Raw genomic sequence first — 13,741 nt, 5'->3', positions numbered from 1 at the left:
CTGTTCATTGCCAGCTGGCCTCTGTGGCAAAAAGTGGTCTTTGAAATACCTGGTACTACAAATGCATCCACAGGATTCAGATAATATACAGTAAAAATAAAAATTATATAATTTCTCCTGGTTTTAAACTAAGCGTCAGAAATGCTTCTCTGGTTTCTCCAAGCACCACTGACTAGAACTGAAATACAATAAAAAGTTTATACAGTAGCTCTGACAAATATTTTTTTCCTGCTCATACAAACATAATCATATGTTGCACTAATCTGCAGTTAGGATCCTTAGCCTGATTTCAGTTTCTGCTCAGGTTTTTGAACAAAATAACACCTGAAAACTAAGGGAAAAGGTGCTTCCTAAGGGTTATCTTGCCAGAGAGTGCCCTGCATTCCTATGAAAGATTAAGTTGATGAAGGTTAACTTAATCTTAGCTGTCACTGGAATGGAGACAGAAATAAATAGAGATTTGGACAGAGAATCTGCAAAGATAAATCTTTCAGTCCATTCCCTTAACTGTTGGGCAAAACCAGTCGAGTCTATTAATTGGAGGGTTCGATATGCAGTCTAGACTTCAGCAGCCACAGACAAGTTAGCTGATGAATTAATCAAGTTAGTTGATTATTTAATGCAAAACAAATTGGAACTAACTTGTTGTTTTCAATTATCCTACTGCTATTTAGTGCTATTGGGTATAATGGCAACCTGAGCTTTGGTTCATTTCTCTTCCCTCATTTGTAAACCAATGTATGTCAGTATTAGTAACTAGTATGTCTTTAAAGACAAATTTTTCAGACTGGTTTTGTGATAATGCATGGCTTCATGCAGTCATGTCATTTGATTTTCCTTTCATCTGCGTTGGATCACTGTAAAAAAATATTAGTAGGGAACTCAGAATCTCAAAATATGATGTTCTTACAAGCTTGATGAAGGTTATCAGCAAGAGAAACCGAGACTGGTGACTGCACTCAAGCCCAGTGAGAGGAAGGCAAAATTCTTCTGTTATGAGAGTAATCCCCCAGGAACGGAGGTTATGGTGGCTTGTTTGGTGTAGGTAAGGGGATATGCAAGCATGAGATTATTGCAGCAGGAACAAGTAGAGCAGTAAGACATAAATGTAGGAAAACGTTCTACAGTTCCTGAAACAATTTGTTTTCTACAGATCTCTACCTTCCTTTTTCATTCCTGTGTACCCTTGTTCTTGAAGTGGAAGTACGCTCACTTTGCCATGCCATCTTCTGAAACTGTAGGCTTCCATAAAACAGTAAGCTGTTGCTAAGTGGCAGAGACACCAGGATTAAAGAAGGTGAAACTGTCAGAAGGTGCTGGATGCTGTGTAATAATAAAGCTGGATCTTTTATGGTCACTGAGTGTGGGGCACAGAAGTGCTATAGCTACTTGGACCACTTTACATGCTTCTGGATACTCTGTAGTCAGTATGAATATAGAGAAAATTGAGAATGCTTTCACTAAAAAAACTCAACTACAAATATAGGGAGTAGAAGTTAGGTAGGTAGGTGGGGCAATGACATTCCCGTTGTTGTAAACACATTTATTTCATGTCTGTGAATATACATGAACCTGTTAGTCATATGACTAGAAAATAGCAAAGCCCCTAAGGCAAAAGGACTGAGGTCAGCAGTGAGGTATTGCCAAATTTTTGTCAAGAGGCACTCTCAGAAATGTTTAGCCTTTTAAAATGTATTTTCTTTTTCCTAAAATGTTGGCTAGTAGTACATTTTGATTTGAAAAAAAGCACAGCTGGATTTTACAAGTAGGTGCAGACTAGAAACAGGCACAGATCTCAGGCAACTGCCCATTCTGTCTTTCCTATAAATACAGCACATTACTTATCTTCTGTGCATCTGATATTTTTTCTAATAAATATTATGTGTGAGAAGTAGATTACTCCTGAAGATATTGTTAGAAAACCCAAAGTAACCAAGGTACCATGTTGCACTGTATTTTTAGTTAGGTCCCCTTAGGAATGTGTTATATTATGAAAAAGTGAGTAACAGGCTTCATGTACCAGGTTTATTTTAATTTATTTTCTGCTCTTACTTATCAGTACCAATGACCTTGCTGAGAGAAAACTATTCTGATGTAAACCATTTGTTCAAGAATATGCAAGCAAGGTGCTGATGCACAGCAAAGTTGAGGGTAGCTTTCTTTAGATAATGATTTGTTTCTGGGTTAGTGGGTAGTTGCTAAGTTGTTAGATCTGGAGTGTCTCTCCTGTGGATTTCAGATGAACTAGGTTCAGAAGTAGTGGTCGCACATCTGATCTAACAGCTCTTATAAATAAGCCTTACCAAAGCAATTCCACCTAATAGTCAATGTAATAGCTTATGTAAAAAGTTCATCTGCAGCATCAGGCACTGTACAACTCCACTAGCAATCTGGATCTGGTTCTAATTAACCAGTACACTGATTTCCCTCTAGTATAATCTTGCTGAATTGGACAGAGTTGTGTTTGATCTAAGTAGTAAAAATGAGGGGTGGGAATCAGGTCTCAAGATCAGAGAACGCAAAACGCCGTAATGCTGCAGTTTCTTTTTCCTGTCCTAAACTGTACCTCTCAAAGCTGTTTCCCATTGGACCACTTCACAGGAAAGAACTAAGGGAAGAATTTAATAGCTAGGTTCTTGATTTTGATTGAAGCGGCAGCTTCAGTGACCACATAGCAAACTTCCCCTTGTAGATGCCAAGCCTGTCAGGTTTGTCTCTTGGATCAGTCCTCCATTAAGCCTTGCTCCTTCTCTGTACAGATAGATGGGGAGAATGGCTGAGGCTTCAAAAGACAGGCACTGCAACAGGACTGATCCAGTAAAATTCTGCATCTGTCAACCCTCAGTCTTGTTTATCAGGTTGGGGTAATTGTAGATCATCTGCTACTGTGTATTTTTTTTTTATTTTTTTTTTTTAGATTTGGATATCAAGGACTAGTATCTCTAAAGGGTAATTACTTGTTTAATCGCGGTTGCCAATAGGTACCGTAGGACCTTGTTTCACTTGTTTAAGTCTCTTGCTGAAAAGTAGCTTACCCTTTGAGTGAAAGCTGTGATATAAGGTAGGAAAAGAAGGTATTATTGCAAATAAGATGTTGCAGTCAATTCATTCTTGTAGAAGGAAGCTTAAAATACAATACCTTATTAGGGAGCAAACTCTTTAATATTGGATAAATGAGAAGTGTAGCACTTCTAAACCACTCCTCAATTAGTCTGAGAAAAGCTGTTTGTAAAGTGAGTTACTTTGCAGTGTAGTATGCAACTCCACATATTTCTGAGGTGTGGGCAAAGACTTGTTTCTTTTGTGACTCTACATGGAATAATATAATTGGACTGAAAATGGTAGATTATACAGTACTACACCACAGTTTGTACATGTGGTATTTCCTATTCTCTTGTGTTATTAGGTCTACAGATTCTGTGATACATAATATTTAATTTGCTAAATAAATTTTTAATAAGCAAATTTCACATCAGTGGTTCATTCTGTATCAAACAGGAGTCACTGGTTTTTATTTGCACTTAGCCAGCTCCTGTTTCTATCCAACAGAAAGTAGAAAGTTTCTGCTTGAAGAAGTGTGAAAAGACTAGGATGTGTAGCTTCTACATGGTGTTTTTTTCTTTAAAGTGCCAATATATTAGAAAGTTCAAAACAGGCATTTGGATGTAGAGGAAAAATTTGAAATTGGTGATGTTCAATAGAAATAGGAATGTATGAAACACATACAGTTTTCTTACAGATGGAACGGAATGACCAGGGTAAAAAAAATTAATAAGGATGCAAATATGTGGGAATTAGGGTTGAGAACTGGATGTGGCAGTGGCAAAAATGTGGCATCATCTCCCAATTCCTGGACAGTTCTGTGACCACAACTTTGCATCATCATCACCTCTTCCTCTTCTACTGTCATTTGTGTTTGCAATGGACGTGGTAACCACAGTTGCCGTAGTTCTGTATAGTTCTGTCTTTATAGTAAGTATAATTTGAGATGTTTAACAGATTGCGGCACGCTGGAAACATAAGGACCTCCTTGCTAGGTTCTGAATAACAGCAGAATCTAGGAAAGATCAGGGCATCCTTGTTTTCTTAGGCTGCTTATGAACAGTGCCCAAGTGCCTAGCAGACTGTCAGGCAAAGAGTGAAACTGCCTAGCATGTTATTTGGAAATGGCTTTCTCTGACATAGGCAGGTAAATTCGGTTTGAAGTTATTACCATATGTGTCGAAGAGGCATTCTAGACTTCTCACCAAGTCATGGTGTGTTACAAATCTGGCAGTATGGGCAAAATCTGAGCTTGCCTGGCTTTTAAATATTGCCTAAAGTGACTAGAACTTATTACTTCAAGGATTTTAACTATATTCTAATTAGTATAACAGAATTAATTAAATCTAGTTTTATTGATTTTATTAAAGCTGAAGATCCACTATTCACTTGTGTAAAGGACAAACAGTATAACTTTAATACTAAAACAAATTAATAACATACATGGCGCCTTGGCAGCTGAAGGAAGCTTAGTTGTCACTCTAATCACGTTAGAGAAACTGTTCCACATTGCATTAAGCTTATAAATTAAAATCAGACATAAAATCAGACATAATTAAAATCAGACATAGATTAAAATCCATTGAAGTGTAACTGAAAAGCAGTGCATTTACAGTAGCCGCATTTACCTTTCCAGCAGTTAATTTATAGGCATTTTATTTTCAAAGTGACTAATGCTTACTTAATTAGAGTGATTAACTTCTCTTCTGTGTCTTTGGAACAGCTCAAGTACCCGGGGTTGAAACAGTTGAAACACTTACGGAAGATATTGATGAATTTCAGAGTGCCTCTCAAGTGGCAGGATCTGTAAGTATCTTCCCTTTTATGGATAATGCTATAATTTTTAAGAATATTTTGATAAAAATTAGATTTTGCATAAAGATAAAAGTTGTGCTTGCCAGCATGGTCATCTTAGGCAGAAGAAAACTTAATTTATCTAACCCTTCTGAATTTTCAGTTCTGTGGCTGTTTTATTTTTTCATTCCAGGGCAGGTGATATTTTGAAATAAATTATTTTAATCTCATAGAAAACCAAATGTTTTTGGACTTCCATGTGTAGCTCCCATTGAAAGTGCAGTCATTTTATACTGAGTCCATATTTTCTTAAATGTTAGTCAAATATCCATTTTACGAGATAATATTAAATTTTACAAAATTAAGAGAACAAAATAATTCAAACTCTAAATTCCATTATGAAGTATGAAATTATAATATCTCAATTATAATTTAGCTTTTTGTTAACATTTGCCTGGAAACTAATAAGCAAGAGGTATCTAAAATGTATGGCTAATTTATATAATTATTTTAAAAATGCAATGTTATGCTTGGCGATATTTTCATGAGTTACTTTATTTTGAAATTTAAGAAAACTTGTGCAGATTTGCAGTTTGCGGAAAATATAACTGATAATAAATTAATCTTTTAAAGAATAATAATACCAGTATTTTGGCACTAGTTGTATTGCATCAGAAATCTGAGTATAGGTTAAAGAAGGGATTGGATTTTTTTTCTAAGGCAATTAACTTGATAATAGGTGTTTGGTTTTGCAAAATTTTAGACAGCTGTAAGAGTGCCCATTAGTTCCTGTTCAACCAGAGTAATATTGTTTTATAGCACACTTCAGTGTTGATAAAGTGAAAACAAGGGCTCAGTATTTGTTAGCTAAGGAAAAAAGGGCAGTATTAAAGAAAAAAGAAAAACAACAATGCAGACTGATCCTGCAGTCTTTCAGGTAGCTGATTAAGTGCTACTAATAAAGCTAAATAATACTAAACATACAGGATTTCCAGCCAGAGTTACCAAAGCAGTTGGTGGATATGGAGTGCCAGATCAAGTCCTGAAGCTCTTTGAGAACTTGGAGTGCAAGAAACTCACAGAGCATTTGTGGATATTGGGCAAAAGGAGTAAGGAGCAGAACTGCTGTTGCCATTGGTTTGAGCTTCTTTCTCAAGCCTCCTTCCTGCTTCTCACCACCGAACAGGCGGGTATAAAAAATTTTGCAGCAGTTTCTGAACCCATGTTTTTCTTACTGATTTGGACCTGCAGCTGCCAGCTTTGATTCATCAGTTCTGCAGGCACATAACATAGGGAAAGAGCAACAGAAAAATAAAGATACAAGGAAAACATGACCATTAAGTTTATTAGCAAAATCTTGCTACAGAAATACACAGCCTTCAACTGATTATTTTATATATATGCTCTCTGTGTGCATGCTTCAGAACAATATTTACATATATCATTTCATGCTCTGCTAGTTCTGGGCATCGGTAAGGCTGCCTGAGCAGTTGACTGCCAGAGGCAGCAATGTTGTCTGGGCTGGATCCCTGGAAGCTGCACCGGCTGTTGTGGCTGTTGCCAGTGCTGCAAAGAGAAGGCAAGAAGAGCAGCTGCAGCTATTGCTCTGCCCACCCAAACTCTCCCTAGGGCAAAGGCAGCTACCGTCACTTTTCAGAGCTCCCGGAAAGTTCGTTTACCTAAGTTCCTAAGGAGCCATAAACCAGTAACTTGGTTCATCTGCTCTTGGGTTTTTCTGCGTTTTGTATCTTAGAGCTTCTGCTTAAATAGTCTGTGCCTAGTTGATTGCGTACTTTTATCTCTTTAAAAGGGCTTGTTATTCAGAGTAACATTCAGCTATCTTTTTATGTTTGTCTACAGCTGTATCTCCTCAAAAAGAAAAAAGTGATCCAGTTGTTGCCTTTTAGGGCTCTGAAGGAATAGAGAGAGATCTGTTCCATGGTCCGCTAATAACTTCCAGTGAGACTTATTCTTTGACAATCTTGACGTAAAATATGAGGAACCTCAGTTTTACCTCTATAGGAAGTCTGTGAAGATAAATGCATTCTTGTAATGGATTCCCACAAATACTTCAAAACAATAAGAAATAGGCCTGTAAAATTGCTTCAGAATTGATACCAAAACATGTTCTTGTGACTTGAAATGATTTTCAGATATTGTGTGAGATACGAGATACAAGAGGAGGGAAAAAATAGAATAAATATGATGTTGATCAGACATTTCTCATAAAATGGACAAATTGTGTCATAGCGTTCACTCGAAGGTGTATATCACATGTAAAAATTCCCCATCTGTTTCAAAGTGTGCCATACTTAATATTGGTACTGCATTTCAATAGGGTAATTTGAGTTGGTTGCTGGTTAAATGGATCATTATCATAAATTTCTCTCTACTAGTGTGTATTTGACACGTTTTCTTTAAGAGTGCCTTGGCCTTCAGAGGAGAAGTTTTTTGCGGAAATTTGTGTCATAAAGCAGCAAGAATTATGCATAAGGATCTTAAGGAAAGAGCTGTGTGGGTTTTTTTTTCATGTCCAGTGTAAAAGTCCACTTCTAAGAGCTTAGACGTGAAGGCTAAAGCAATCTGGATGCCACTACTTAGAAGAGATAGGCGACATCCATGTCTGTAACATGGTGCATTAATTTATACTATGATTATATTTTCTCATCACATTGTTTGTATTTACTGTTCTATTTCAGAAGAATCTGGAAGGTTTTGTAATAAGACCTTTTCCTTTAAACCTTTGTTAATAGAATCTTTAGCTACTTTTTATTTTCCACCGAGAGAGTTGATATTTGAAAAGTTGAGAACCTACATTTTTGCTGCTGCAAAATCCCAAACAATGCATACTGAATGAATGAACAAGTAAAGGTAGCAAAAAGCAGTTTGAAGTATTTACAGGATTCAGCACTCTTCCCAAGTGTTTTGCAAGAATTGGAAGTGAAGGCAAGCATTCAAATTGTCATTAGAGATCCTGGCTTACTGAAGGGCTCATTTTCTGACAAATGTTTCATGTAATTAAAAGTACAGGTAAAATGCAAAGCTTTTTCTTGAGATTTTTGCAGTGTGGTGAACTGAGAGTCCTGTTTTGCACTTATGTTTCTGTAAATGAGTTTTATAAATATTTCTCTAGCAAGCTTTAAGAAAAAACTAAGTGATACTAAGAAAAACTTAGGTGGGCTGGAATTCTGACAGAAATGGAAATGTAAGGTATCAGGGAAAGTTACTAAATTTACGGTGACTAACTGTAAGACAGAGGGCACATACACTGGGCAATTCACATTGAGTAGCCTTTGCTTTCCCCCTGAGTTGCTGTTTTTACCACCTGGATCTAACAGTACTCATGCTTATCATTCTTTTTATGTGAATCTTTGCATTCACTCATCTTGCCTTGCATGTACACATGAAATGGTATATTTTTCTTTGCAAATCATCCATGCGAGGCAAACCAATCCAAGTGTAACAGGAACTATGGAAAAAAAAGTTGTGCAACTGCAAGAGGCATTCCTGCATGAATTTGCCTTGGGTTTATGCTCTTTGTTACTGTGAGAAAAATATTCTAATGAATTGTTTTATAAAGGTGTTCTGTTTTAAGTAAATTTTCTCCTGTTTTCTTTACTGCTTTGGAACTTTTCAGTTGCTTTCCTAGAAGGAAATACATTTCTGTAATAAATACAGAAATTCATTAACAGTAATTCAATTTGTGAAATGACTTGAGGCTTCATGCATAAGGAAAAATTAAGCTTTTAATTCTTGTTATCAATACATGTTGAATGCTGCTATATTCCAGTGATACATGATTTAAATTGTAATTGTTAGAAATTTTCTTAGCTTTTCCCACTATTTTCTGTGGGAACAATGCTGAGAAGTAACTTAAATACTTGTACAAGTTTAATTAAAATCAACAGCTCTAAACTTGAACCTCAGTATTTAAGTAAATCTAGAAATTATTTACTGGATTGAGGTCACTGTTTAGCATTTAACAGGTTACTCATTAAAATAAGTATTTTAAGGTTCCACTGCCACATCAGGAACAACAGGAGGTGCCTGTGAGTTAGTATGAATTACAAAGGTCATATTTTTATATTAGACACACAAAATTAGTGTGTTCTGATACAACAGTTTTCAAATCCAACTTGACATTTGTAAGTATGTGGAAATTCAGGCACATTATGAATCTTCTGTAAAAATAATAACAGATAATATGAGAGTAGTGCAACTCTTCAACAGCTAGTCCAAAAAAACCTGCAAATGTGTAAGTTTAATTACTATTAGCTATATTAACAATGCAAAATAGTAGAACATAGTATCAATGTTCTTGAGAACTAAGTGATATTTCCTGCACGTAGTTAAGTAAGTAGTTGGAATTACATACCTTGAACCTCTTTGGTTGAGACCTTCCTTATGTAAAACAAATTCCATAAAGCAGGCATAGCATTTTGGACATACAGCTTGTAGAATAATTATTTCTTACTTTTAAAGTTCTTTTTTACTTTGGAGAGCACCTGAAGTACTTAATTTTTTTTTTCACTTCTTATCTGCTGGTATTCTTTTTGCTGGTATGTTGCATATTGCAACACTTTGAGCCCCTCAGGTGCCTGCCTAGCGCTGTGATGGGTGGCAGCGCTGCCCGGCTCCCTGCCCGGACCCCCAGGGGTAAAGACTGCTTCCAGAAAGGGCCCCATGCCCCCCAGGTTTCGTCCATCAGCCCCACCGGCAGGTGCTGCATACAGTGTGTGGTTGGTGCTTCCAAGGAGACCTTTCATGGGGCAGACAGAAAGGCAGATGTCTTCTGGAGTGAATATACTCCTATTTGAAAATATTTGATCCTCTAAAAGGTATTTCTAATGTGAAAGATTTTTCTGAACTTTAAAAAAAAATACATGTTAAAAGAAGTAATCAATGAGTGCTTTGTTTTTACCTGTATAAAATTTTGGTTTCTTGTGCATGACAAATTCAATTAGTACAAATAACAATAAATAAAACAGGACTGAACTTAGAAAAAAATCATTTTGGTTACATTTCAGGAACTGAAACAAATGTGATTCCCATGTGCCCATATATATTTCCTCCTTCCTTCTTGCCTGTAAACAGAAAATCTATGTGCAAGTTAACTCAAACTACCGTTTTTGTAGTGTAAGGTTTAGTGTGAAATGTGCTGGCTGACTGCCATGGGAAGCAGAAAGCTTGTAATTTCAATTACATGGCATTTCAAGTAGAACAGGCCCTAATGTGGAAGGTGGGGATTAGATGTGGCTGCCAATATTGCAGCGGAGCTCTGAGGTTTATTATTTTGCAGTACCGAAAAGATCTGTTGACTAGCTCACCTTATGTCCTTGAACAGACTACAGAAGCTGAAAGATTAAACATTTGGTGAACTCTTACAGAAAACGTGAAGAATCTTCAAGCAAAATATTGCACAAAAAGTTCTGCTGCACAAATAACAACTGTCCTTGCCAGCTGCTTGGTCAGAGCAGGAGGGACACTTGCAAACAAATTGTTCAATAACAGGGATTGACAGAGGGATCTCTGTCAAATACGTATATTTAAGATATTTAAGCTATTCAGCAAAGAAATGGTAGGTTGGAAAGCTACGCGTGGTTGTCTTTTTACAGTATCATCTCCTGAAGTTACCAATAAAATTTGCGCTTCATTAGCACAACCATGTAGAATAAAAAGTTGACAAACTTTTCAATCAAATCAAAATGCATTGCATTTATTTACAGCTTGCCAGGAAATTACTAATTAAATGGGTTTCACCTCCTTTTCCTCATTTCATTGTGATCATGCAATTCAGATAGTCTTTAAAAATGAAGAAGCGTTTTCTCTTGTGAGCTGGGGACTGTTCCCACACCTGAAAAGAGTTTGTGTGCATGGATGTGCATATGAGTACCTGGATTTTTTACTCTGAAGCAGGCCAAAATGACATAGAAATATAATGCTGCTTCATTTATTAACACTTCTTATGGTCAACAAGAAAGAGTAATTTATTTTGTATCAAGCACTTGATTTCCAGGTGATGTAGTAGGTAATTTGGAGGCCTTCCTCTTGGCGTTAGTTATTCCGAAATGTTGCACCTCTGTGGAACTCCCCAGGTGTCAGTGGGTATTACACAGCCCATGTCAAGTCAGTGTGATGGTGAGATGAAGGCATTAACATTTGCACAGGGTTTTTTTAGAGATAAAAGCTATGCTGGTGTATGCTGTCTAACATTGTGCTGCAGATTGAAGCACATAGAGTGATCTTGGAAAATCTCTCTTATTCTTATTCATCACCTCCTTAATTGTATTTCTGTTTCACTGTGGCATTCCCAGTAAGTTATGGTATTTTCCAGAAGTTCAGGGAACCAGTGATGAGAGAGATTACCTTTGGCTTTATGGTTTGTAATTTTTTATTTTAGCAGTAATTTGGCTAAGTGATCTAAGTAAAAAAAAAAAGCATTAATGAATGTGTTGCATGTGAAGAAATTATGATGATACGTAAAGAAAATAACTTAAGAAATGGACACACAGTTGACCTCAAATGGTGACAAATGTATCCTGAGTGCTTTGTCTGAACATATTTCTGGCACAAAGAGGCATTGCCTCACCCTCAAAGTCTGAGGTTTCTACAAGTTAGAAAGACAAGGATGCCTTTCAGGAACATCCTCATTTTTTAGGTCTTGTTAATGAAAATAAGCCGTTTGTAAATGTTATGCTAATATTTATAAAGCTTAATGAATGGTCAATGGCAATTGTCGTTTGGAAGATACTGAAGGAGTTGGAATTGCTTCTATGCACATACTTCACACATATATGCTATATTTTTCAACTACTTTCAGTCTACTGTCATTATCATTAAAGTCCAAATGCCATTAGTGTTTTATCTCTGCAATTCCTGGCCAGTAGAAAAAGGATAGGTTTTGATGAAGTGGGATAAGAAGGTTTAAATAAATGGCTGGCGAGCCTGATTCTTTTTCTTAAGTGACATATGTGAACTGCTGCCATTCATCCAGTGGAGGGAAGGGCACCAGTGAATTCTGCTAAAGCTGTATAGATTCATTTATTCTTACATTTGAATTGACAAGCTTCCAAAGCCTCCTTGATAACATTCCGTACTTTCAGCCTGTGTTTATCTTTTAGGAACAAGGCTGTTGCATAAACTTTGTGCTGGAGACACTGAGGACCTCTGTCTGTGTTTATGCATTAGTTGCTTAAATGAACTCATAGACACAAGATGTTAAAAAATATTTTTTTATGTTCAGTATTATTTAGATAAATAGAAAAAAACATTACCTGAGTCTGCCTCAAAAAATGTTGTTGGTTATAGCCCTGAAATATCTAGCTTCAGGGGAGGAACAAAAAATGGTTACACTACAGTTTTAATGTCTTAATAAACTGTTGTGCCTTATTTTTTCCAGATCATTATTATTATTTTCTATCAAGTGAATGTTTAATTGGAAGGCACTATTACAGGCACATAATTTGTCATAAAATTAAATTGCTAATATTAAATACATCATCTTCCATAAATAGTATTACAGTACTGTTCTAGTCTTTTGTGAAGCTATCGCCTGAAAAAATGCCATAAGCTTGTGATATTACATAGAACAGAAAAATGTACAGGAAGAGTTAGAAAATTTGGGGTAAAACTTCATCCAAAGTTACCACATTAATTTCACAGTGTGTTGGAACTGTATATCTGAAAGGGAGCTTGAACGTAAAGCTATGTAATGGTAGAGACTGAATACATGTAAATGTATTTGATTTAAATCAAATATACGAGATTAATATTTATTCTTAGAAATAATGTATACATCTGTACTACATCCAGAACTGAACACATACTCTGTGCATCTTTGTATTTCGGTGTTAACAGGATGAAGGCAGCCACAAGTATTTATTAAATGCATGTGTGTACCTGCCTTTGTGGGCCTGTATGTGCTTATACACAGGCATATCTGTATGTTTCACATGAACATGTAAGATTTAAAAACCTGTACTGAACCATACAAAGGTGTTGCTGATGTTTGAAGATCTTTGTGATTTGGTGTCTCCTAATTGCAAGTGATTTAATTTAAACATTACTCATATTTTTATAAATGTCTAAAGCACTACCATGATGACGACCATTAAAGAATAATTTTTCTCTCTCTTAGATTGTACTACCGGCAGTAGAGACCTGCCTTTACTCAGTCAGTCACCTTTTTTGTATGTGTCTTACATGATTGCTGTGCATAAAGAAAGGAAGTATAGTAGAGGAAAAGACAGAATGTAAGAAGAAATGGTAGAGGTTTGTAGAAGAGAAAGATAACTACATTTCATTTCCAGAAAATAAGGCATAGCCTGTCACCAGGCTAACATTTGGAAGTCTGTATTTTTAGGTGGTTAGGGACTTGCTGAAAACCTGTAGTAATTTGCTTATGATAAACTTGAATAGTCAGTTAAGAATATTAGAAGAGTAGTTTGATCTTCTAGTATTGCCATAGACCACTGACAGGTTTTTATTCCATGTTTCTTCAGAGTTGTATTTGTGCATGAAATTGTATATACATCCTTATTACCTTGGGGTTTTTCCCCCCCTAGTCATTATTGAAGTCCTGCTGTTTTTTCTCTCTATGCAAATGTACACTATAAAATGTATAGAAAAATTGCCTTTTTCCACCATAAAAATCTGGGCACAAGAGTATATCTAAATATATCTATTAGAGCTTTGTTACAGGCTATATTCCACCTTTCCATCTCTTTCTTAGTTTTTGTTTATTTCACAGGAATTGTTCACAGAATAAAATATTCTTCCATCTAGAGATAGGTATTGGGTAACTACTATCTGTTAGAAATAAACATTTAGAGATGTGAGTAATTTAATGCAGATTAATATTCTGTAGTGACCTCAACAAGACATACTGTGATTTGGATGGAGATTT

The 13,741-nt window shown here is 36.0% G+C and overlaps 1 protein-coding gene across 2 annotated transcripts in view; it reads left to right on the top strand.

The window, feature by feature from the left end:
- C3H8orf34 (chromosome 3 C8orf34 homolog) overlaps positions 1 to 13,741 on the top strand; it is a 167,680-nt gene that overhangs the window by 129,072 nt on the left and 24,867 nt on the right. For both annotated transcript variants that reach the window (XM_055706091.1, XM_027811177.2), the window contains exon 10: positions 4,766 to 4,848. In XM_055706091.1, coding sequence (XP_055562066.1) covers positions 4,766 to 4,848 — 83 coding nt within the window. The remainder of the gene's footprint in view (positions 1 to 4,765; positions 4,849 to 13,741) is intronic.

The sequence above is a fragment of the Falco cherrug genome, chromosome 3 (genome assembly GCF_023634085.1).
Source record: "Falco cherrug isolate bFalChe1 chromosome 3, bFalChe1.pri, whole genome shotgun sequence".
Classification (NCBI taxonomy): Eukaryota; Metazoa; Chordata; class Aves; order Falconiformes; family Falconidae; genus Falco; species Falco cherrug.
The sequence above is the reverse complement of the archived record's forward strand: the minus strand, read 5'-3'. Positions and strand labels throughout refer to the sequence as shown.